General features: G+C 46.2%; 1 protein-coding gene across 5 annotated transcripts in view; it reads right to left on the bottom strand.

Annotated features, from left to right (window-relative positions):
- The window catches only part of BLVRA (biliverdin reductase A), a 274,998-nt gene that overhangs the window by 16,098 nt on the left and 233,270 nt on the right, over positions 1-25,630 (bottom strand). For all 5 annotated transcript variants that reach the window (XM_086964880.1, XM_086964878.1, XM_086964877.1 and 2 more), the window contains one exon: positions 6,584-6,755. In XM_086964880.1, the coding sequence (XP_086821006.1) occupies positions 6,584-6,755 (172 nt within the window). The remainder of the gene's footprint in view (positions 1-6,583; positions 6,756-25,630) is intronic.

The following is a 25,630-nucleotide window of genomic DNA, read 5'->3' as shown; positions in this document are numbered from 1 at the left end:
GCGAGGCTGGGGTCAAAGCTAAAATGGTTTCTTGGCCAGACCTAAAAAAGAAAGGGCTTTTCTTTCTCTCTATTATACAGACCCCCAGGATATAGCGGCATGGATTAGCAAATTTAGCGACACAAATATGGAAATTTAGCGGCAAAAATATGGAAATTTAGCTGCATTTTTGCAGCACCATATTTTACTCATAATCATTCATTTTCAGCTTTAAAAAAATGGCAACTGTTTTAGCAGAGTGTTCCACCTTGAAATAGGCCCTGATGTGATGTCATTTCCTGTGAGGTCCCTTCCACTACACCTAGCATTTTAGTGAGATAACGCCCATGCTCTAGTTGGCCATGTTACCCCCTCACCTTCCATATCCAATGTGCCTGTATTTAAAATATATCTTGATGCGTTGAGACAACCCATACTTTCATATATTAAAGCAACTTCTGAATGTGAAAGTAAACAACTAAAACATTGCACACTATAAAGAAAGAGAAACAGACATCGAATTGAGAGTATGCATCAGGGATTATCTTTGTGCTGCAGAAGGAGGAACTAGCTCCTGTTGATTATAATTGGAATGGAATGAGTACCTTATGTGAATTGCAAACCGAAGCCTTACCAGTTGGATGGAAGACACACAGCTTAGGAGGAGGAGCTACATGCATGCGAGCTGCAGGAGCTACAGAAGCTGCTGAAAACGCCAACCTCACGCCGCCCTGCCCCCGTGCCTTGCTGCCCATCCATTGCCATTCATCTCTCACCCCTTCCAGGCTCCATTGAGTCGTGAGATGACAGGCAGCAGGTGTCTAGCCGACAATGGAGCCCGCCATATCAGGCATATTCTGCCATCGCCCTCACACCTGCGGACAGTGGTTCCAGTAAGGCCGGGTGTCCGGCGGCGGTTTGCCGAGGCCGCAGCTCTGGGCGCGGAAGACTTAGGCCCCACAGCATTTGAGAAAGTCCCTGGTTGCAGATGCAGCCCAACCAGATTCAGGCGCGGCTTGCCACACAAAAGATTTAGGAAAATGAGATAATTTGCTTCCAGGAGACCTGGTTGGCAGGTGGTCCGATCCACCAAAGTGGATTTATGCAGTTTACCAAAGGAGGACCTAAAATAGTTCCTGACGGATAAGAGATAAGAGGTGGCCAATAACAAAAAATGTTTAACATCCCAACACAGACTCATATTGACAGTACTCAACAGATGTCTCGGCTAACCCCGGGTGCCCCTCTATCGATACTCACCTGGAAGAACTCAGAGTGTGCCACCATTTTGTAGCCCCATCTATCCATGACCCTGCATGATGATCCCGTCAAGTGGGTCTCTTGTAAGAGAGCCACCGCGGGTGCGCAATGTTTCAGGTACTGCAGGACTAGGCCTCTCTTTACCTTATCACCCAGTCCCCGCACATTCCAGGTGTAAAAATGCTGCGATTTTTACAAAAGTGCGGATTTCGCGGCGAAATCGCAAAATCCTGGAGGGTCTGATTATAGAACCCGGTTATCAAATCTCACCAACAAAACGCTCAAATTGGGTTTATTCTTAAACAAATAAATATATTTTTCTAAATGTAGTGGCTAAGAAACATCAGTCTCTATTGTCTGTAATAACAACGAGTGAAGGAAAAGAAATAATCCAAGAGAGCTGCACTGTGTATTTACGTATCCAATTTATATTTTGTTTATATTGAGTTATAGTATCAGTCCATTACACATATTCATTTAATTTTAGGTAGTATACAGGAAGTAGTGACAAAAATTAAAAGATGAGGTACATTGCTAAGCAATACAGGTGCTGTAGTTGTGGTATATATACATATTCACAGACCCTGCCATCTGAATAGAGCTGGCGCTGGTATTCTCCTAAGTGCGTGAAATCACCTTTAATCTATAACCAGGTGTAAGTGATGTGTTTCAACTTTCTCCAAGCCTTGCTCACAAACGGTCCGGTTTTGCAAATAATACTTTTACGCCCAACCGTGACATTATGTTAACATTGAAAGTAAAAAGAAAATACCATTAGTGCTGTCAAAGACTGTTCGTTATGCAGGAGTCAGACACAAAATGGATCAGCCCTTTTTTATAGACATGCAAAGAATGCTGAACACCAGTAAACACATCTGACAACATTCCACAGGTTGTGGAACTAATTAAATGAGGGAAGCTACAAAAACTGAGCTCACAACTCAATTTAATGATATCAGACCGAGTTCGAGGGGCCAAGGGGCTAGTGGGCCTAAATTGTGGGGGTAGAGGCTGTTCGCCTCTGGTGTCTTGGGGTCCATCTTAGTATGACTCAGCAATCCGGGCCAAGTACAACATTTTCAGAACTTGACTCTCAGGGGTAGTGATGGTGAGCAGTCACAGGATTGTCAGGGAGATAGTACATGGGTGCTCCAACTCAGCACTCAACAAACACAGGATTGTCCAACCCATTGCTTGACTTTCAAGAAGAAAAGTATTTTAATGCAATGAGTCCTAAGCAATACACCAAGGTATACACATGATGCAATCTTAGGTTCATACTGCTAGAGTACGTTGGTGCCTCTCCCCACCATGGCTCTGATCCCCCCTTTGTACCAGATGGATCCATCCCTTGGGTAATGTGTAGCAAGATTATGCCCCAACACTCATACAGTCGCATATCACTCCCAAAACACTCATACTTTGGCACTCAGTATTTGGCTTTAGTTATTGTTTCTCAATCAACAAGTCTTTGAGTCTGTGGATAAGCAAGGCATCTCATGGACCATCTAGCTCTTCCTCAGTTTGGCTGCTCCCCCTCTTCTGTGGCTGAACATGAGACAGCAGTTCCTCTTGGCCGTCTTTTTGGTTGTGGCTCCTCTAGGCTGTCTCAAATCAATAAGTGGCTGTCCTTACTCGGATACACAAAGTAATCTTCAATTTATAATGTAAGGAGGGTTTATTTCTTTTTAGACCTCACCTACAATTACTACCATTACTATATGGTTATTTCGCTCTGGTGTATCTCAATTCAACCTAAAAACTACCATCGACCATCCACCCATAAACTGAAAAAGTGTGGAAAGGAAAAAAGGCACCTCACGGTTGCAACACCAAGTGGGGACAACTGACTGGTACTCGCCAGCGAACCCTTCTCATCATAGGTTACCTTTTTTCCAAAAAGAAAGGAAAAATGTGTGTGCAATATAAAGAAGACCTCAACCCAATGAAACGAAAAATGAAAGAGAACCAAGATGTGATTCTACTTTCTACAAATATGCCAAAATAGTGCCAATGTATCCGGACCCCGTGAGAATATAAAGAGATAATTCTTACCAATTAAAAATTGGTAAAGCTTACTTGCTTCTAATAACTTTTATTCCTTGCTGTAAGCTTTCTCACATTAAAAATGGCTCATATGGAACCATAATAGTCGTTATTAGCCAACATGTTTCGTTGCTGTAGCAATTTTAAGCAACTTCTTCAGGGCTAGGGATCCAAAATAGGTTTTCATGGGAGGTTCACATCAAACCTACAGGTTGCGTCAAGATTGCGTACCTGCAACCTTAACATGGGGGAACCGCGTCAGCTGATCGCGAACCCACAGGGTGACTGCCACCTGATCTTGTCACGGCAGTCTAGAACCAGAAGTAATTTCACTCGATTTTTTGTTTCATTGGGTTGAGGTCTTCTTTATATTGCACACACATTTTTCCGTTCTTTTTGGAAAAAAGGTAACCTATGATGAGAAGTGGGGTTCGCTGGCGAGTACCAGTCAGTTGTCCCCCCTTGGTGTTGCAACCGTGAGGTGCCTTTTTTCCTTTCCACACTTTTTCAGTTTATGGGTGGATGGTCGAGGGTAGTTTTTAGGTTGAATTGAGATACACCAGAGCGAAACAACCATATAGTAATGGTAGTAATTGTAGGTGAGGTCTAAAAAGAAATAAACCCTCCTTACATTATAAATTGAAGATTACTTTGTGTATGCGAGTAAAGACAGCCACTTATTGATTTGATACATGTTGAGTGGGGGGCTGGTTGTCCTGTTATTCCCCCTGAAGCTCCTATTTTAGTAGTGCTCTAGGCTGTCGACAACTGCTCGGGAAGCAATGGTTGATGGCACAGTGGTGCGTAGTGCGTTGTGCAACCCCACCTGGGCTGTTCAGGGCTTGATCAGTGCAGCCACGCACAAGCCAGGTTCTTGCAGAAAGTAAGGCATCACACAAGTATTATCAGGTGGGTGAAGACCTCGGCTCAGGTCACGCCACAGTTGTAGGTTGAGCAAGGGTTTTTCACGCCACTGGTTCACAAGACAGGTGCAGAAGCTGAAGCCACACCAACTTTTCACAATTTTAGCACAGAAGCTCAGGTCACACAACAGTGAGACATTTTGGGTGCAGTGGCTCATGCCTTGCAACATCTTACCAACTTCTGCATAGCGGCTAAGGTCCTGCTTCAACTTTATACTTCCGCACAAAGCCTCAAAACACACTGTAGCCTCATGTTCGACACAGCAGCTTCACGATTCCGAACTGGAATTGTGGAGCATGGTCTGGGGCTTGCCAAAACCTGGGCACACAGATCGCTCTCCGTAGCTTTCTGCTTTTGCAAACCGGCTGGCCAGCCGGTCACAATGCGCCTCGTTCATGTTGGACAGTCACTCCTCCTGCAGGGGTTTTTCTCTCAACAGGCAGGCTGGCTTCTAGGCACTTCAGGACAGGTCAACATTTGCAGCAAGGGGTTGCTTCAGGTAATGCCGCTCAGCCCTAATAAGTCGGCCATCAGTTAGATAACAGTACTATTTTCACAGCAGTTGTCTCCCCTGGGGTGGTGCCAGTGAACTCCAGGTCTTTCCCCCAAATGGCCTCAGGACGCATAAAGGAGCCAGCACCATGGTATTTTTGAGTTTTGGTCTTTAAGTGGGGGTGGAAAAGTTCTAGATGCCATGGTAACTTCACGTTTTTTCTGAAGAGAGCTTCTCTGTGTGCCACAGCTACGCCCTAGATGGCATCACTTCCTGTTCCTTCTAGGCAAAATTTGAAATGCGAGCTCCTACTTTTGGCTCCAGTGGTCTAGCCCTCCCCTTGAGCCTGGGTTGTACCAGCCCAGGTGCATTGTGACAAGCTAACTACCAGATGCTGATTTCCCACACACCCCAGTCCACTCCCAGGAAAAGAATCAATCAATGATCATTGCTGTTTATGTGTGGGTAAGGCCTTTGTTCCCCCTACTTTGGAGCTGAATAATGTGGCCCAACAGGGGGGACAACGGCCTGAAATCTGATTATGAGCAGAGCCAGAAATATATGATAAATCCTGAAGTCCCATGAGAAGTGGTTATAGTGTGTTGGAAACTGGAAGTTCTAGCGCTGCATGTATGTTTTACGCCAATTTGACACCTTGCTGGACTGTGTAGAGCCAGATGGAGTGAAACTGCACTTTAGGGCGGAAGTCATCTATATGAACATTACAATTAAATACTACAAATTTTCCTGTAAGTTCAACAACCCTACACTATGAATCCCAGTACTATAAGGCCAAACCCACGTCAGAACCAACCCTTGCAGAGTCCCTTCTGCGACAAGCTCCCTATGCCCAATTACTCGACTGAGCATGATGTTAGTCATACACGTGCAGCCCGCACTCATGCGAACAAGCTTGTGAACATATGTCTATCTGTGATTAGCCCAGTGCCTTTCACCCCAGCTGCGCCACAGTGGCTTTATCTTGAAAGTCTGACACTGCTGGAATTTTAGAAGCACTACACCCATCCCCTCTGTTGCTTTGCTTTTATGTCAGTTCTTTCAACTCATGCATTGCCACCATGGGTCACACGGTATCGGCTCCCTTCACAAGGTCCCCCGGTGAGGATCTGATGTCACACTGTGTGTACACAATTAGTTGAAACCCCCTGCAGACTGTAGGTTTCCAGCCAATTGTTTGTGGGCTCTGTGCAGCCAATGGCCATTACTGTGTGTGAAATCTACTCAGAACATCAGCAACACAGCCAAAATCTTTGTTTGTTAGGTGTTGGAGGGTCGGGCAGTGAATTTAAAGTGCCTCAGGCTTTGCTTGGCACAAAGTCCCATCCATTTCTCACACAATTACACATGTTTGCAGGTTGGCAGGTCTGTTACACCCTAAATGCAAATGCAAAGAGTATGGCCCTACAGGATCCAGCACTCACTTAGCTATATGATCCAAACTGCATCTTACTAAAGAGGCCAAACAAGGCTGAAATCATTCTAGGGATACCTGTGTTGGTGTTCAGAGGAGACATGATCTGGTAATTGGCCGATACTGTACCTACTGGAGCAGGACCTAGACTAAATTGCGTATGCTGTGCCCAATCACGGAGGGGCCCAGTGGGTAACACAGTATTGGGCTGCACTTTCACCCATCACCTCTTCATGTTTTATATTTAGAAAGACATCATCATCTGTCACCTAGTTTAACAGATTAACCTCCTTACAGACTGAAGATTGTTCAAGAGGAAATGTTGCTATGAATACAAATGAAGTGTCAGCGGTTTAGTTCTGTACATTTATGTATATATTAGCATTTATCTTTAACAGCAAAAACCACCAGCCATTTTACAAACTCATTGCCATCTTTATGTTACTAACCTTTTGTTTGCAGTCTGAAAACTTGCAGTCATTTTAAAATACTTATTCTCCTCCTGTTTCTCTCTAGTGGCCGAGGTCACTGTGAGGTCTCCAAACAGGTCAACTAACCAAGTAAGGCGAGCTATCCCACTGAAGGAAGGAAATCCAGAGCGATGCTCGTCCAGGTATCCCCCTGTAAGATGAAGAAGCTTTATAGCGGAGGAAAACATTCTGCTCTCATTGCTTATAGCAACTGGTGGCATCATTTATAATATACATTTCATGAGCTGTGACCATCACAAAACAAGAACGAGCAAATCTTATTGACACTGAAGTATATAAAGGGACAAAAATGGCATATGAGAGTTGCAGAGATAAGAAAGCTAGAATGTCTCTGTGAGTACACTCCTTTAAGCTGCCTCTTAACTATTAATGTAATATATTCTATTTAGACAACAATAATGTCAGTGGTAACAATTTGCTTAAATGTTACGTAAGTAAGGATTAATTGTACCTTGTATCATTATGCAAAAACATGCCAGCTCTATACTTACAGGCTGTAAATACACTTTGGGCCTTATTGCGACTTAGGCGGTGAGGCGCCGGGTCCGCACCACTACCGCACCACAAAATCCGTGATAAGACCGCCCGCCAGATTTGGAGTTCCCTCTTGTCTGGCGGGTTTTTTTTTTTTTTTTTTTAAATTTTTGAAAACCTTTATTTGTGTAAATGGTTGCGTACATATACGGGCCTACAACCCAGAGGCCGGCCACGGAACAAACTGGAAAGCACCAATATCAATAAAGAGTACGGAGTGGTTACGCAATACTACACAATGCTGCGAGTCCATAATGCTAACTGAGTGTAACCCCCCGGCACAGGATCACAGAAGGTTAATTTTATGTTAAAGAATAAAGGATCGGCTGTATAATAGGCGTCCTGGTGCACATGGCGGGGAACAGAACCAACAACATTATAATAGGGAATCCATAATCTGACATCAGAATAGTCCAAAGCGTTCAAGCCATAGATGCACTTGCAATTCTTCTTCGGTCAGTGTCCACCCGCAACCTCATGTGCCCAAAGACAAGCAGAACATCACTCACATGATGGTCAAATTATCGGTGAGACGGATAAAGTTGCAATCATCATACAGCCCAACCCGGAGAGTAAAAGAAAACGAAAATACTAGAAAAGGGGACTCCACGTTACTGTACCCGCCCCACGGCGATAATGGCGATCAACAATCCAGACAGCAAACATTCTTAGGGGCGGGGCGGCTAAGTCAGGATAAGCAGAACTTGAAAGTACCATGTTATATAGGAATACCCAATCCTCCCCCCCCAGGCACTCACCCCGCGGGAATCACGCACAGTCATGGAAACCCAAGAAAAGGACACAAAAGAGCCATAGAAACAAGTAACTATCTAATAGACACCAATCCACCCGCCCCACCCTGCACCCCTGCAGAAGACTATGGCCTACCCCTCCCAGCAGCGTGCCTGTCGCCCTAAACATGAACCTGAAATATAGAATGAGATAATATAGGGAAAGGGAAAGAAAACAGATAAAAAGGGAAAAAGGAAAACCAGGGGGGAGGATACCATGTAACAAGGCGCACGGCCCCCACCCCCTGCCCATACAGTCAATTAGTGCAGCCCAAAACGAAACTGGCATGTTTTCAGGTAGCCATACACATTAAGGATTCGACAAATTATCTCAATTTAGGGCAGTCCATAACTCCGTGCACTGAACAGCAGTCATCCGGATTAAGAACCGGGCTCACCCCAGTCCTTTCTTAGCTATCGCCACGATATATGTCGAAGTAGCGAGCATAAAACAAGGCGGAGAGAAAAGGCCGTGGAGCAGCCTCTGAACGGCCAATGGAAGCAACCCATGGGATCTCCTCCGCCAACGGTAATGCAAAAGCTGTTTACGGCAGTCATGTACATCAGTGTCAACGATCACCAGCAAATCTTCCCGCATGCGAACCAAGACATCCCTACCCCCACCAAAATGCGGGAAACAAACAGCAACCACCTCAGGCCCATCCGCATCTCTGAGGGACGGCCCGGGAGCAATGGCGGTCACCACACTGTCTTGCACACAAGAATCCCGGGCCAAGGTCACTTGCCAAATCTTCAGCGCTCGTAGGACGTCGCCAATCGTGGGTTCACGCTCCCCAGTGCAGACCCCAGCACAGTACAGAGGTACAGCATCGACATCCCGGGGCGTTCCACTGCATACGCCATCAGCCGCCATTTTGTACAGCGCCGTCTTTTCGGAACCAACTCCTGGGGCGGGCTCACAAGCAGGGCCCCCGCGGGATCCCCCTCAAGCATCCAAAAAGCAACCTCGATGTAGAAATGAGGGCCACCAAAAGAGGGGGACCCGCCGGCGCCAACGCTCCGCTGGAGCCACTCTCCGCCACCGAGCGATGAAGTTCGGAATGGCCGGGCAAAGCAACAAGTGGGGGAGCCACCAACACGACGTCCCCCACACACAACTTGCCGCACCTCACCTCTGGACCACCGGACGGTAGTTCCAGGCGCGTTCAGTTACCTCCGGCTTTTTCGCACAACGGCCTCTTCCGGCCGGCCTCCATCCTCCACCCGAGGCCGCCACCGACACCGTCTCGCCGGCTACTCGCTGAAGGCAGGGCCCCGGTCTCCACCTCACGGAGGCCGCACTTCCTGGGAGGACGCCGCTGCGGACCCACTGAACGCCAGAGCCACCAGGACGGGTGGTAAGTATCAGCAGACCTTCATCTATAAAATGTTATCGTTTTTGGGCAGGATGGGCGGCAGGATAGACGAGTTTGGGCAGGGAGGCCGGCGGAGCCGAGCTACCGTGCGGCCATCACGATGTTGAGCTTGGCTCCTCTGGCGCGCTTTTTTTAATATTCCTACGACATTGCCCTGAAAGTGGGCACTGCAGTGGTAATGGCAAAACAGTTCCCCCCTGTGTGCATCCACATGCTGAAGAGGCACAAGGAGCCTTGCAGTGCCCCTAAGTCGGGTGTGGAGGATATATAGGCTATATAGGCGCTCATATAGTATTCACACCAATTTTAGTAAAAAAGAAGCAATTTTAAATGTCCTACAGTGCATCCTAAGGAGGGAAAAACACCAGAATTCCCCAAATCTCAATCAGAGATTGAACTAAATTATTCAAGCCCACAACACCAGGGTCCGATTAGTGGTATAGATATGACTCACATAACACGACATCATGGGGAACTAGATGTTATTTTATTATATTATGTACCATATTATGATACGAGTATTAGCCAATATTCTTGTTTTATTATGCATGCCTTTTGAATAGCTTGATAATGTATGTCATGTAACAGAGTTAATAATAAGTGAAGTTTAGACATTCAGTATATTTTGCAATTAGTTAAGACTATGTTGAGTCAATTTTATGCATTTGTACTTATGTTGGATCACGAAATTTTGCTTGGACTAGCCCTTTTGCACTGGGTTTGGATTGATGTTGGCTTGCATCACGAAAAAACATTATTTTTCATGTATTTTATACTAGAACCCTGATATTTGTATTACTTCCAGCCCTGAGGAAGTCGTAGGGTCATACCCTATCACGACGAAACACGTTGGCTTAAGGGAGTGGAAGACCATGTGATATTAAGGAAGAAACAAAAGCCAAATATACTATTCTTTTGTTTTTCTCACAATGTTGTATTAAATGCTGTATAAGACACGAGTGCTTCAAAGATTGTGAATATCCTTGCAGTGCCCTCTTTGTTTTCTCTATACCACAGTGTTTATGGAGGAGGAACCTCTGTAACACCTCCAGCATGGAGGAAACTCGTAAAATGCTTGGCTCGACCATGGCGGTCCCGCCAAGCATAATACGGCCTCCTGACCGCCACAACACCACCAGGTAATGGCGGTTTCCTGGCAGCTGTGGTGGTCCGACCACCTGAATCGTAATAGGGTGGCCGGGATCATCTATTGATCACAAAATGTAGTCTTCATCACTTTATATAATTATCATTGAATTATTTGTCATTATTGTTTTTATTAGTCAGTGTATGCATTTACTATTTTATCATCACTGTATGGTACATTTATTTAACAATGAGGTTTTATTATAGTGGTGTCTCTCTAGAAAAATGTTCACCCTGGCTGGAAATTCACATCTTTATTGCCACTTTGATAACTGTGTTGTATTGAACCCTAACTTAACCCTATACCATCAATCAACAGATCAGAGCAGCAAGCCTTTCAAGACACCGCACTTCCCCCTTTGTCCCCATATATCACTAACCCTAACTCAACCCTATAACATCAATCAACAGATCAGAGCAGTGAGCCTCTCAAGACACTGCACTTCCCCCTTTGTCCATAGATATTACTAACCCTAACTCAACCCTATAACATCAATCAACAGATCGGAGCAGCCAGCCTCTCAAGACACCGCACTTCCCCCCGCTGTCCCAAGAGATTTCTGCCCCCACAGGTGAAGGTATATGGTGAACTGATGGCACTGGAAGGAAAGTCCGACACCAACTAAGATGGCGGCACAGGACTCAAACACAAACTCTGCAGGGAGATAGCCCGCGGGGCCAACCAGGTAGTCCCAACAATATCACTGCTATAACGAAGTCCAGCAGAGGAACGGAGTGTTAGGATTCACTGGTTTGTTGTAACGCTGACCTTGTTTGCATTGGTTTACCTACGTTCCAGGGCATGGAACTACAAATCCCATCATGCACGGGACGTAAGCGACGTGTGACGCTGTCACGTGACCAGGAAATAAGTATGGAACAGCGGGACCCGGCATTGCCGATTATTCTTGCTTTTGCTGTGACTCCACGAACATCTGAATCGGGGTAAGTCCTGTGGATTCTGTGCTCTGCCTCCCTGTTACCTCGAGGTCGCTGTTGTGCGTGGGAAATCTCCTATCGCGTTGTTGTTCAAGAGTGGCGTGTTGCGCTACTCTGCATATGTTGCTGGCTTTGGAACCAGTGTTACTTTCTGTCTATGGTGTTTGTGAGCGCCTTCGGGTTAATAGCGCTCATTTCGGAACTATGTTTTAGGTTGTGTGATCGGAGACAGTCATTGTTGTCTTCGTGTGGAGTAACACGAGAACAGCACTAATATCGTGTGGATCAACACGATTCTTTGGGTGCAGTGAGCGGGGACTATTATTGACATTTGGTGCTCAAGCTATTCACATTGTACCCTCAAAGAAACCATAGAACTGTATCATATTGGATGAAGGACTTCACAGACTATTCAGAGTTGAGTTAATGTGATAACCCCTAAAGTACAGAAGACGCTACAGGATTTACTGTACCTTGCTGTGCTTACCTGTTTTTCTTTTCTCCGCAACCTGTTCTTTTTGTTTCACGATAGAAGAGCGACTTAATGGGGATTTACAGGGGATCAGTCCTAAGATATCACACCTGATGTGTTGGTAGGTAGTGGCGCACATTTTTAACATATGTTTACGCTCAGAATACAATGTTAATCAATGATTGTTATCTCTTTCTAGTGGTCTGATATCTCCTGAAGTCTCCTTATCTCTTCTTATGTACAAAGCACTACATTTTCCTTTTCAGGTAGGGAGTATACCAAATTGTTATTTGAGGTAAAGGAAGCGAATTTACATGACACATATTCATCCTGGTATTATGTGTATTGAGTGCATTTGTTATTGTTGTTATAGATCTCCCTCCCCGCTGTCCCCTTCCTTTCCCTCCCTCGCTTGACTATCCTGGTGCTCTGTATATTCCAGACACCGGGGACGTCAGGAGGTGGAACCCATTTATCTTCAGCACAATTCCGAAGACGCAAGAGGACTGAACCTGACAGAATAATCGGCACAAGAATCAATTTACTTCCTGGTTGTGCTGAAGATAACCTCTCATGGCTTCCCTTGATGATGTTATGGCCGCCCTGGCGTTGGTGCAATCCGAGTTGGCCCCTTCTCGTCAAGAAGTAGCCGACTCCAGAGCAGAAACAGCACAGTTGCAAGCCCGTGTAGATAGGTTACAGGGAAACCCTTTCAACACCAGTGGGAGACAAACGCCTCAGGCTTCAGTGGTAGTGGAGAAGCCTGCTCAGATTCCATTAGCTCCCCCAGAAAGCTATTTTGGGGATAATAAAAAGGTGCAGGTGTTCATGACTCAAGTCCTACTCCACTTCATGTGTAAACCTAAAATGTTTTCCACCAATCAGGCCAGGGTGGCTTTCGTAATTTCTTACTTAGGGGGTGATGCAGCACAGTGGGCAGTACCTATAGTAAAAAGGGAAGATCCCTTGCTGTATGATTGGGATGAGTTCCGCAGAGAATTTGAAAAAACTTTTGATCGGAGAGCGGAAACTTTCTCTGCGGATAGAGATCTTTTGGAGTTAAAGCAGGGATCATTAGACCTGGTATCATATCTCAATCACTATTGTAGGCTGGTGGCAGAAACCGACTGGCCTGAGTCCAAGCAGTCTGCCGTCTTTTATCAAGGACTCAATGATGAGTTAAAAGATGCGTTGGCACACATCGATCCTCAACCACGTACCAGTACAGCACTCATCGAACTCACCTTACGGTTGGACCATAGACTAAGGGATAGGAAAGGAGATCATAAGAAAAAAGAACGCCCCTTACAACCTTATAAAAGAGTAGGACAAGGCGAAAAATCGACAACTGCAGTAGAACCCATAGAGATCGGGGCCGGGAGGGCCTCACTAACAGTTAGTGAACGGGATCACCGAAGAAAACAAGGATTGTGCCTATACTGTGGAAAAAAGGGACACTATCTTCGAGAGTGTCCGGTTAAACCAAAACCTGGAAGATTCCGATCTGGACAAAACGTGGCTAGGATCGCTGAGAAGGAGGTAGAAAACTCCAAAGCTTGAAGGCTGATGAAGGAGAACCTTCGAGCATAAATATAATTCCTTCATTGTCTCCGGGTACCATGCAAGTGAACAACCATGTGTTCATTACCATGACTATGGTCATAAACGAAGTAGAGAATGAGATATGTGCCATGGTGGATTCAGGAGCCACGGGCTGTTTTATGGATTATGATGTGGCACATAAACTTGGGGCTCTTCTCGTGGCCAAAAGCGTACCAGAAACCGTGTATGCTGTAGATGGGAAAGAATTTGAAGCTGGACCCATACGTTACCATACTCGTGGGTATGTCCTTACATATGAATCCTATCATCAAGAACTTTTGTCCTTTAACATAATTCAAGCCCCCCAGTATGGTGTTATATTGGGTCTTCCGTGGCTACAGACACACAAACCTGTTATACATTGGTCTTCCAGTACGGTGCGGTTTGAATCCGATTACTGCCTGTCCTATTGTGTATTACAGTCAGGCAATCCTTCAAGAAACCTTGCTTGTTCCTCTTACATTGCCACAGCTGCCGAGAAGGAAACGGTGCTGCCTCATGTGTACCGAGCCTATGAAGAGGGTTTTAGCGATGTCCAAGCAGAAATTCTTCCCCCTCACAGGGAATAGGATTGCCGTATCGATCTCCTCCCAGGATCTGTGGTTCCTAGCGGAAGGATTTATGCACTTACACTGCCCGAAAATGATCTACTCCGTGCCTATTTGGATAAATATCTGGCTGCGGGGTTTATTCGACCCTCGAGATCTCCTGCAGCGTCCCCTTTGTTCTTCATTCCGAAGGCGAACGGGGAGAAGCGATGTTGCATCGATTATAGGGCCCTCAACTCAATAACGGTGAGAAACCAGTATCCGTTACCATTGATCCCAGTGCTATTGGAACAAGTACGTCAGGCCAAAATTTATACCAAACTTGACTTGAGGGGGCGCCTACCACCTTGTTCACATCAAAAAAGGAGACGAATGGAAAACTGCATTTAAGACGCGGTTTGGGCTCTATGAATATTTAGTAATGCCCTTTGGACTATGCAATGCCCCAGCCGCATTCCAATTTTTCCTGAACGAAGTATTGAGGGAACATCTGGACCAATACGTCGTTGTCTATATAGATGATATTTCGATTTATTCTAACACGGAGGAACATGTGGAACACATTAAAAGAACTCTGCATTCTCTCCAAACACACCGATTGTATTGTAAAATCACTAAGTGCGAGTTCCATGTGACTACAGTAGAATTTTTGGGAGTTATGTTAACTCCGTCCGGGCAGGTGATGGCTGAAAGGAAAGTTCAGGCCGTGAAGAGTTGGCCTCGCCCCGAAAACATTAAGGATATCCAAAGTCTGCTTGGCTTTGCCAATTTTTATCGCAGATTCATTCGGGGTTTCTCCGAGATGGTTACCCCGTTGACTCGCCTTACGAGGAAAAATACTCCTTTTGAATGGAACGACCAAGCACAGAACGCTTTCTTGCAATTAAAGAGGGCGTTTTCTTCGGCTCCTGTTCTTGTTCATGCAGACCCAGACTTGCCTTTTTTGGTGAAAGCGGACGCATCCGAAGTAGCGTTGGGAGCAGTTCTATCCCAGAGGAATGACGTGACAGGGCACCTACACCCTATTGCCTATATGTCCAGAAAACTGAAACAGGCTGAGATGAACTACACGATCGCTGAAAAAGAGTTATTGGCCATACGAGACGCATTCCTGGAATGGAGGCATTGGCTCATGGGGGCTCGTCATCAGGTAATGGTCTTCACGGATCATCGCAATTTACAGTATATGCGATCTGCACGCCATCTCACACCTAGGCAGTTGCGATGGATGCTATTCTTTGAAGAATTCTATTTCAAGTTGACCTACAGGCCTGGGACAAACAACAAGAGGGCGGATGCCTTAACGCGTCAAGAAAATCCATCTATGCACGCTGTGACCCCGGAGAGAGCCATAATCAACCCCTCTAATGTGATGTGCGTAACACGGACGGAAGATTTCCTGGAACGTGTGAAATCAGGAGTTCAAACTTGTACTGGGAGAACTTGGTTGAGACATCACAAGGACTGGAAGCTGAAACATGGAGTACCCATGAAAGGGCCACAGGTGTTGGTCCCCACTACAGCTTTACGGAAGATCATATTTTCATGGTGTCACGATAGTCCTTGTGCAGGACATACAGGGTATGCTAAAACATTGGAAAAGGCCTTGCGACAGTTTTGGTGGCCCTCCATACGTCCTGATGTGCAAGAATGGGTGAGGAAATGTGTGAAATGCGCTCAAATGAAAGCAGACAGGCAACAACCACAAGGGTTGTTGCAACCTATGCCCACTCCTGATTTGCCGTGGGAAAGATTCTCCGTTAACTTCATTGTGGGCCTCCCCAAGGACCAAGGAAATACGGCCATTATAGTGGTTATAGACTATCTCACTAAAATGGGACATTTTATTGCATGTAAACAAGTTCCCACTGCAGGGCAATTGGCGCATCTCCTTCTTGTGCATGTTGTGCGTCTACATGGTCTCCCCAGGGTTATAGTCTCTGATAGGGGAGCTCAATTCACAGCTCGTTTTTGGAAAACATGGTGTGCAGAATTGCAGATTTCCTCGTCCCTCTCTACTAGCTTTCACCCCCAAACCGATGGGCAAACAGACCGGCTGAACCAAACACTTAAACAATATCTGCGGTGTTATGTGCAGGATAACACCGATGCCTGGGTGGATTGGTTGTGGGTGGCGGAGATAGCATACAACAGCACGCAACACTCTTCCACACTACATACCCCATTTTTCTGTTCATATGGTCACCATCCTAGGTTTAACCCACTGTTGATTCTCAGTACCAACACACAATTGCAGGACGTCAGGGATAGATTGTTGCGCGTCCGCAAGATCCTACTTGCCACACGCTCGAATCTCTTGCGAGCCAAGTCTAGGTACAAGACCCAGGCAGACAAGCGTAGACGTCCTTGTCCGGTGTACAAGAAGGGGGAGAGGGTGTGGTTATCCACTAGATACATCAGGTTCAAGAAGCATAGTGTATTCAATCCCAGATTCATTGGCCCATATCGGGTGATAAAGCATGTTAACCCTGTGGCGGTGAAACTACAGTTGCCAACGCATCTCAGGATTCACTCTGTGTTCCATGTATCCCTCTTGAAGCCCTCACTTTGTCCTGTTAGGAGGACCCCTTCACCTGTGTGGGTACACCAAGAACAGGAGTATGAGGTACAGCGGGTGCTGGATTCCAAGAGAGTGAGGGGTCGTGTGCACTATTTGATCTCTTGGAAGGGTTATGGACATGAGGAGAACTCTTGGGAACCTGCAGGGGCGGTTCATTCCCCACGTTTAGTGGCGAACTTCCACCGGATGAATCCAGGTAAGCCGGGATCTGGTCAGCCTTCCTCGTAAAGGGCTATGTACTGTTATGATTCACTGGTATGTTGTAACGCTGACCTTGTTTGCATTGGTTTACCTAAGTTCCAGGGCATGGAACTACAAATCCCATCATGCCCGGGACGTAAGCGACGTGTGACGCGGTCACATGACCAGGAAATAAGTATGGAACAGCGGGACCCGGCATTGTCGATTATTCTTGCTTTTGCTGTGACTCCACGAACATCTGAATCGGGGTAAGTCCTGTGGATTCTGTGCTCTGCCTCCCTGTTATCTCGAGGTCGCCGTTGTGCGTGGGAAATCTCCTATCGCGCTGTTGTTCAAGAGTGGCGTGTTGCGCTACTCTGCATATGTTGCTGGCTTTGGAACCAGTGTTACTTTCTGTCTATGGTGTTTGTGAGCGCCTTCTGGTTAATAGCGCTCATTTCGGAACTATGTTTTAGGTTGTGTAATCGGAGACAGTCATTGTTGTCTTCGTGTGGAGTACCACGAGAACAGCACTAATATCGTGTGGATCAACACGATTCTTTGGGTGCAGTGAGCGGGACTATTATTGACATTTGGTGCTCAAGCTATTCACATTGTACCCTCAAAGAAACCATAGAACTGTATCATATTGGATGAAGGACTTCACAGACTATTCAGAGTTGAGTTAATGTGATAACCCCTAAAGTACAGAAGACGCTACAGGATTTATCGTACCTTGCTGTGCTTACCTGCTTTTCTTTTCTTCGCAACCTGTTCTTTTTGTTTCATGATAGAAGAAAGACTTAATGGGGATTTACAGGAGATCAGTCCTAAGATATCACACCTGATGTGTTGGTAGGTAGTGGCGCACATTTTTAACATATGTTTACGCTCAGAATACAATGTTAATCAATGATTGTTGTCTCTTTCTAGTGGTCTGATATCTCCTGAAGTCTCCTTATCTCTTCTTATGTACAAAGCACTACATTTTCCTTTTCAGGTAGGGAGTATACCAAATTGTTGTTATTTGAGGTAATGGAAGCGAATTTTCATGACACATATTCATCCTGGTATTATGTGCATTTGTTATTGTTGTTATAGATCTCCCTCCCCGCTGTCCCCTTCCTTTCCCTCCCTCGCTTGACTATCCTAGTGCTCTGTATATACAATTCCAGACACTGGGGACGTCAGGAGGTGGAACCCATTTATCTTCAGCACAATTCCGAAGACGCAAGAGGACTGAGCCAGACACGGAGCATCCCAGGGGGAAGCGAATTACCCAATCCTGCAGTCACCCGGTGATGGCACCCACGAGCAGGAGCACGTTTGTCCACGGTCAAGAGGGAACGGAGTCCCGATGCCATGAGAAACGTGAAGTGGCGAGTGGGAGGCATCGGCTTGACCACAAGCACCCTCAGACTGACGCGGCGGGAGCCAATAAACGAAGTCTTCGCCACATGAGGTAGGAGACAGCATGGGAGGTGGAAGGCGGCGTTGCCTGATTCCAACATGGCAGTATCATGAGGCAGCGGCAGCGTACAGAAGGGGGGGCCCATAGCATGGCTCCCCGAACACCTATGTTGAGACAACTGAGCATCTCGAGGCATGTAATCAGTGAGACAGCGGTACGAACTCAGCGCAGTAGCGCCAAAGTTAAAGCTTCACCCTGTCTGACCCTGTCATGGCGAGCGCCACGGGGAGTGTTTAACTGGGGCCTGGAGAGAAATTCTTAATGCACATTCGGGACGAACCCTCCCTAGGGGAGTCAGGAAGGCGCCCAACTCTCCTACTCAGAGCCAAGGTAAAAGGCATCAGTCCGGCCTATCGCATGCGGTGGAGCGTCTTGCTGCTGTTATGCCACCAAAAAGAACTTAAATAGAGTGTCCAGTTACTTTGCCCCTGCTGAGAACAAGGATACCCAGAGAAACAAGGAAAGACCTGGTGCTTACTAAGGAAGACCTACTGGCTTCTTTGAGAGAGTTCAAAACTGAACTACGCTCGGAACTAAGGATGGACATGACCGTCTCAATGGATTAGTTTAAAGCAGACCTCACCAACCGCCTGGCCTCCATCCTACACTATGTGGACTCCATTGGCACCAGGCTACTTGAGGTAGAGGCCCAATCTCAAGGGCTCGGCAAATGCACAATAGATACTAATGGCAAGATGCAGGACCTCCCTGCCCAACTACAACTGGCCCTGCTGCAGAGTGAAGACTTGGAAAACAGCACTTTGCCCTGGGACACTTGAGAGGGTTGAATGACACCTGATCTCTGGCCAGTGGGGACGCACTGGACCATGTGAGGTCCCTGGGGGTCAGTGGCACTGTTCGGCCTCACATACTGTGGATGCAAGGAGCAGTGCTTCCATATACTGCTGCTATCATTTAGCCTTGGCAGTGGGGCTCTGACCGAGACCCCCCCTGAAATTCCTTAATAGGTTAAAATGGTTACTGTAGTCTCCTGGAACGTGAAAGGCCTGAAGTCCCCACTTAAGCGCCAGAAGGTCTGGAAATACTTGATAGATCACCAAGTGGATGTTGTGATGCTGCTAGAAACACATCTCAAAAGATTAAATGCACATTTGTATCAGCATATCCTCCAAACACTGGCCAACTTGTCTTTGTCACCACTTTGTTAAAAATGGTGGGAGGGTTTGCAGGGGGTCCGGTGGTACTCATGGGGGACCTTAATCTTACATGGCACTCCACCCTTGATAATACCCACTCATACCGCATCCCCACTAGAAGTTTCCCAAAAGGGGCTAAACAGGCCATTCATATAATGGAGCTCAGAGATGCCTGGAGAACTCTCCACCCCACCACAAAGGACTTCTCCTTCGTTTCTCATGTACACCAGACATACAACTACCTAGACTAAGTATTTCACAGTCAAGGCCTCTTGGGTGCCTTGCAAGCGGCAAAGATCCTCCCGATCACATTCTCAGATCATGACCCGTATCCGTCTGTCTTACCTGCAGGGTCCACGCAATCGGATCTTCGAGGTGGTTCTTACCTACCTACCCAACTTGCTATTACGCAATGGCTTATGAGCAGCAATCAAATATTTCCAATTGAATCTGCCATAGGACACCACTCCCTCGAATAACTTGGATTACTTCAAGGCGGTATTGAGGGGTAAATGCTTGGAACTCGAATTTCGCCTTAAACAAGCAAAGGACGAGGGAGTGGACAGCCCTAGAGGCAGAGCTCAGAAAAGTGTACGAGCACATTAACATCCTTACGCATCCTTCAACTTAAACGGACTGCACTGAAAGGGAAAACTAATGCAATCTATATCAACAGAGAAGAACTCACATTTGTATGCCTGCTTCGCGAACACGGGAATAAAGTTGGGCCACATCTCATAAGGCAACTGAGGGAGAAGAGAAAAGGAATACATAGTGGGGATCTGTGAAAAGGGGGAAATACTGAAAGCTCGGACAAGGGTAAAGCCAGGTTATTTGGAGCGTTTTACGGTGAGCTATACCGAGCCAACACCGCAGATAGCACAGCCCAGATAGCCTACTTTGACTCGATTGATCTACCACAAGTCACCCCACCCAGAATGCTCTCCTGGGAGCACCTATTACTGACGCAGAAGTGCAGCTAGCAATTTGGACGTTGACACCTCATAAATCTCCAGGGCCCGACGGCTTGACAGCTCATTTTTATAGAACATTTGCCCCAGAGATTACACTGCACCGTACCCACCTCCTTAACTCTATAGCAGCCGGTACAGCTGTTACCCTGTCGATGTGTGAAGCCCTAATCACGGTGATACCGAAAGCAGAGAAAAACTTGCAACTCTGTTCTTCTTATCAGCCAATAGTATCGCTAAACTTGTATGCCAAACTGTATTCTAGGATTCTGGCAACTAGATTAGAAGACATGATGCTGGAACTCATCAACCTACACCAATCGGGCTTCATGAAAGGCAGACAAACCCATAATAACATTCAACAGGTACTTCATTTACTCGAAAAGGTGTTGAGACACCGAATCCCGGCAATATTGTTGGGGTTTGATGCAGAAAAAACATTTGATAGGGTGGATTGGTCCTTTCTTTTTACACGCTTTGGTGCTTCGGGTTCTGCGAAGTCTTTATTACAATGATTAGAGCTAACTACACCCAACCACAACCCAGGGTGATGGTTAACGGAGTCAGCTCATCGGAGATCCCCTTGGGCAGGGGGACGAGACACTGTCTTCGTTACTTTTGAGAGGGTGGCAGGCTTCCTAGTCAATCAGTCCAAGTCGTTCATATTAAATCTTACTTTCCCAGAGGGGGGAGATGATCTCACTGGTAAAGGCTTCTCACTTCCAGTGGGCTAAACACAGTCTTATGCATCTAGGCATCAAGATCACAGCCAACCTCAAGAGGCTGTATAGGGAAAATTATCCAGCTCACTACTCCAGTTGCAACAGGACCTTAAATGCTGAAAGCCCTTATACATCTTGTGGCTGGGCCACATTCATGTGGTTAAAATGATGGTTCTCCCGAAAGTACTGTATCTGTTCCCAGAGCTCCCCATAGACCTAAAGCGAGACTCTCTCCTCAAACTATGAACTTTAATTACCCGTTATATCTGGCAGAATGGGAGGGAGCGTTTACCCTTCACCCTCATAAGACGACTGAAGAGGGAGGGGTGGCCCTGCCTTGCTTTCTCTACTCTACGCTCTACTGTACTATAAGGCAACACAATTGCAGGTGATTACCAAGTGGTCCCTGAGGGAATCGCACAAACATTGGCTGCACTTGCTTGGGGCGATAGGCAGGACGATTTGGGACATGCTTTGGAAGCCAAGAAAGGACAAACCCCGGAACACATATCTGAGTACCCCCACTAGGACCACTCTCAAGCTATTGGATACAGTCATAGGGGCAACAGAGTAGATGACATTTCCCTCCCTCTACACTCCGATCCACTTTAACCCAAAGTTCCCCTGGCGGTCTGGCTGGGACCCTTTAACTCTTGGTGGGAGTGTGGCTGTTTGACACTGTCCGATCTCTTCCATAATTATGACATGCTGACTTCCGAGCATTGCCAGTGCACCTTTCATATACCTCCTCGGAGTATTTTCACTACCTCCAGCTTAAACATTGGGCGTAACATCTCTTGGTTAGAGAAGCAGCCACACGTGAATTTACGCCCATAGAAACCTTGTGCGGAGGGTGGGATCCTCGGAATTGGTGATCATCTTCCTATATGCGCTATTGCTCCCGCATGGCACTCCCTGTGGCACAACAAAATAGGCTTCTGGGAGGGAGATAACGGAGGAACAGTGTAGATATCTCTGGAGGCATATTACCAGGAATAACCACTTTATGGGTTTGCAGGAAGCACACTACAAGACTATGATTAGTATCTCTATCCCACAAGAATACAAACAATCTTCACAGAGGTCTCTGGGGTATGCTGGAGGGACTGTGGTCTATTAGGGGACTTTCATCACATTTGTTGGGATTTCCCAACAATTCGTCCCTTTTGGGCGGAGATTCTAGTACAAATCAAAGACATGTCCAGTCACACTAGATTTTGCACTATTGGGATTCAGAGATTCCTGCTTACAGTACCAGACAAAGGGGGATCAGGCGATTATGAGGGCCTGTCTTGGGGCGGATAAAACTGCAATTGCAGCAGCATGGAAGAAAAAAATCATACCTGCATTGACCCTATGGCATGCCCGCCACTAGAGAGCGCTCAAAATGGAGAGAATTGCAGATATCTTTAAAGATGATTACAAGAACTACGAATACAGGTGGGGTCCATTGGTGTCATATAACATGATAACATAACATGTACTTTTGTATAGCGCACGTATCACCCGAAAGTCTCAAGGCGCTGAATAACAGATGTATATTGTCACCCAACTCAATGGTACTCATTTTATCGACCTCAGATGGATGAAAGGCTGAGTGGACCCACCAGGATTAGAACCTGTGACCATGAGGTTGAACACAGGTCCCTGCTGTGGATGCATTTGTCCACTGCGCCACCAGACCCGCCTAAATATCTTTACCCAAGCCTTCCACTGATGGTGTGTCCTCCTACTACTAGGGCTCTGTACCTTTTCCAGTTTTAAATCGCGTCTTCGGCATCCAAAATGACACCACCAATAGATTGTACACACAATGACACCTTCTCACAACACTCCACATCTTCAATTCTGACTCTCCATCCAGTTTACACCCCACTTTTTCTCATCTTTCTCCTTTTCTACAATTGTTTGAGTTAATGGAGCAAATGGGAAGGGGGAGTGAGAGTTTGAGAGATTCTTAAGCCATTGTGCCTATTTTCCCGCAGGTATAAGCTGGGAATGCTAAGTACTACGCACAGTATTTTCCTGACTTTTAATGTATTGATATGGCTTTGCGGAAATGTCATGATGTGTACATGCCAATACCTGTAATTTGCTACTTTTTAATAAAAATATGTATCAGAAAAAATGAGACAGGATGATATTTTTCCGAGACACAAGACTGTACGCCAAGGCAGTTTCATGGTCGAAGACATGTATCGAGGTGTCAACCATGGGGCTTAATAGCCAAAACCAATTAAGGAATTGAAATCGGTTAGAAATGTGGGGATTGCATGTATGCAAAGGACCAATACCAAATTGACATAGAATGTTAAATGCCCTGAGGGAGTTCACATGTGTTGAACAAAACGCAGACTGTAACTTTTCGGTGCACTACCATTTGTGAGATTTGATTCAAATTAAACCCTATACCACCTTCATTTAGCTGAGCACTGACTATTCATTTGTGTGTACGGAGGTGTAAGCATGACATTTCCATATATCAAGATAGGACCACTCAAAAAGATTGCTGAAGATTCTTGTTGGAAATACCATCTTTTACCTGGTGTACCCCCAGATTTTTGCCTGGACTGTTTTCTGGGCTGTAGAACTTTGCACGCTTTACCCCTGCTGAGTAGAAGTAAATGACCTGTTCTCCCCCTTTCAACATGATGAAATTGGCATACTCCTAATTGGCATATTTAGCCCCTACTGTATGGTAAAAGTGTACCCAGAGCCTCCAAGTTAAATGTCACCAGTGGGATGCAGCACCCATTGTGCCACCTACTGTACTGACACTTCTAACACTACAGCAAGCCTACCCTTTGTAGCCTCTGTATATTCATTTAGTAAGTCTTACTGCCCATAAGGAGGGGTGGATGGAATTTAAAAGTAGGCCATGTAAACGTTCAATGTTGAACATTTCCATATAGTGCAAAGGCCCCAAAATCTATTTTCACTGTATCAGGATTGGCTGTTCCATAAGAAGCGACCACAAATTTAATTTGTGGATCTTTTGGAATATTTATGACAAGCCTGATACACTGTCAAAGTAAGATTTGTAATAAATATTTTGAAAAATGTACTTTTAGAAAATTACCTTCTCCTTGCCTGAAGCCTCTGGAAGGCTCATTTGCATCGACCCCAGCTGTCACCTGAATAGCCGTGTTGATGAGGTGCAAAAACTGAGCAGGACAAAGGCCTTCGATGTTTGAAAGTGTGCTTGTTCCTCTGGCAGGATGACCCGCTAGGCTGTGCCCAGAAACTTGAATAACTTCAATGAGGCATAACTTCAATGAGGCATATCCTGTAACAGGGAAATGTTAGCCGGCACCTGGGCAGGGTCCTTCTTTGTTCCTCTAGTTATGCAAGCATTAATCCCAGTGGGTACGGCATCACAGAGAAGGGGTTGCTCATTCCCTTGATCACACCTCTGGGGTGGGCAGAGGGGCTCTGCAAAGGGGAAGGAAGTTTCTGCCATCTTGGTTTTACATGGAAAGGGACATTTTGGGATTGTCTGCAGTAAGGCACACAGGAAAGCTGCAAAAGTAGGTAGAGTCACCCCTGGAAACTTTTATCCCATTGGTTTTATCCCATTGGTTAGGGAGTACTCAAGTGTTCTCTACACCTAGAGGCTGTTGCCAGGCATACATGTGGCATCCCCAGTACCCTCCTCAGAGCACTTTCTAGACCTGTGAAAGAACAGAAAAGGCCTGGGCCTTCTCTGTGTGACCTGAGAATACCCTAGAAAATTGGTCTTGCTCTCCCTTTCTACCCACGACAAAAAAGTGGACTCCAACAATCATAAGGCTGACCTGTTCAAGCTATAGGGACACAAGCTACAAGAGGCCTTTTCTGCAAATGACCACTTCCAAATGGATCTGCACTGGTCCCTGCTGCTGTCCTCTGCTAGAGTGAGTCTTGGCCCCAAATGCTGGCCCAAGGTGCAGGACCCTTGGCTGCTGTCAAAGTGTACTCCAGACTTTTTGCAAAACTTAGAAACGTTTTAGTTCCAAATACCTCCTGAGCACTGGAACCTATCTGACGAAGGTGTATTGCTATTGGGCCAAATATGCAGCTGCTCCTGCTCAGAGTCTTTCTGCATATTTACAACAAGGGGTGGTGAGGGACAGAGTCTCTGAATTAAGCAGAAAGCTCTCACCCAGTCAAGAGATCAGGGCTAGATCCAACACCGTTTTTTAGCTCACTGCACCATCCCAGTTTCAGAACCTGGCTGTATGCAAATTAGTCTGTTCCTGTCCCAGTGCATGATGGGAACAGGGCAAACCAAACTACAAAAGCCAATTCTTACACTGGGAAGGAAACAAGCTCCCGGGGACCGGTTTCTGGCATTACAGCCGTCTTCGGCCCGGTTTGCTTGAATCCTGATGGTGCAATGAGCAAGGGTCTCACATCTGAGAATACCCTTCCACGCTTAGGGTGGACAAAAATATTTACAACAAGGGGTGGTGAGGGACAGAGTCTCTGAATTAAGCAGAAAGCTCTCACCCAGTCAAGAGATCAGGGCTAGATTTG

This window comes from Lissotriton vulgaris, chromosome 4_1, assembly GCF_964263255.1.
Source record: "Lissotriton vulgaris chromosome 4_1, aLisVul1.2, whole genome shotgun sequence".
NCBI lineage: Eukaryota > Metazoa > Chordata > Amphibia > Caudata > Salamandridae > Lissotriton > Lissotriton vulgaris.
Note: the sequence above shows the minus strand (reverse complement) of the source record. Positions and strands in the feature narration are given on the sequence as shown.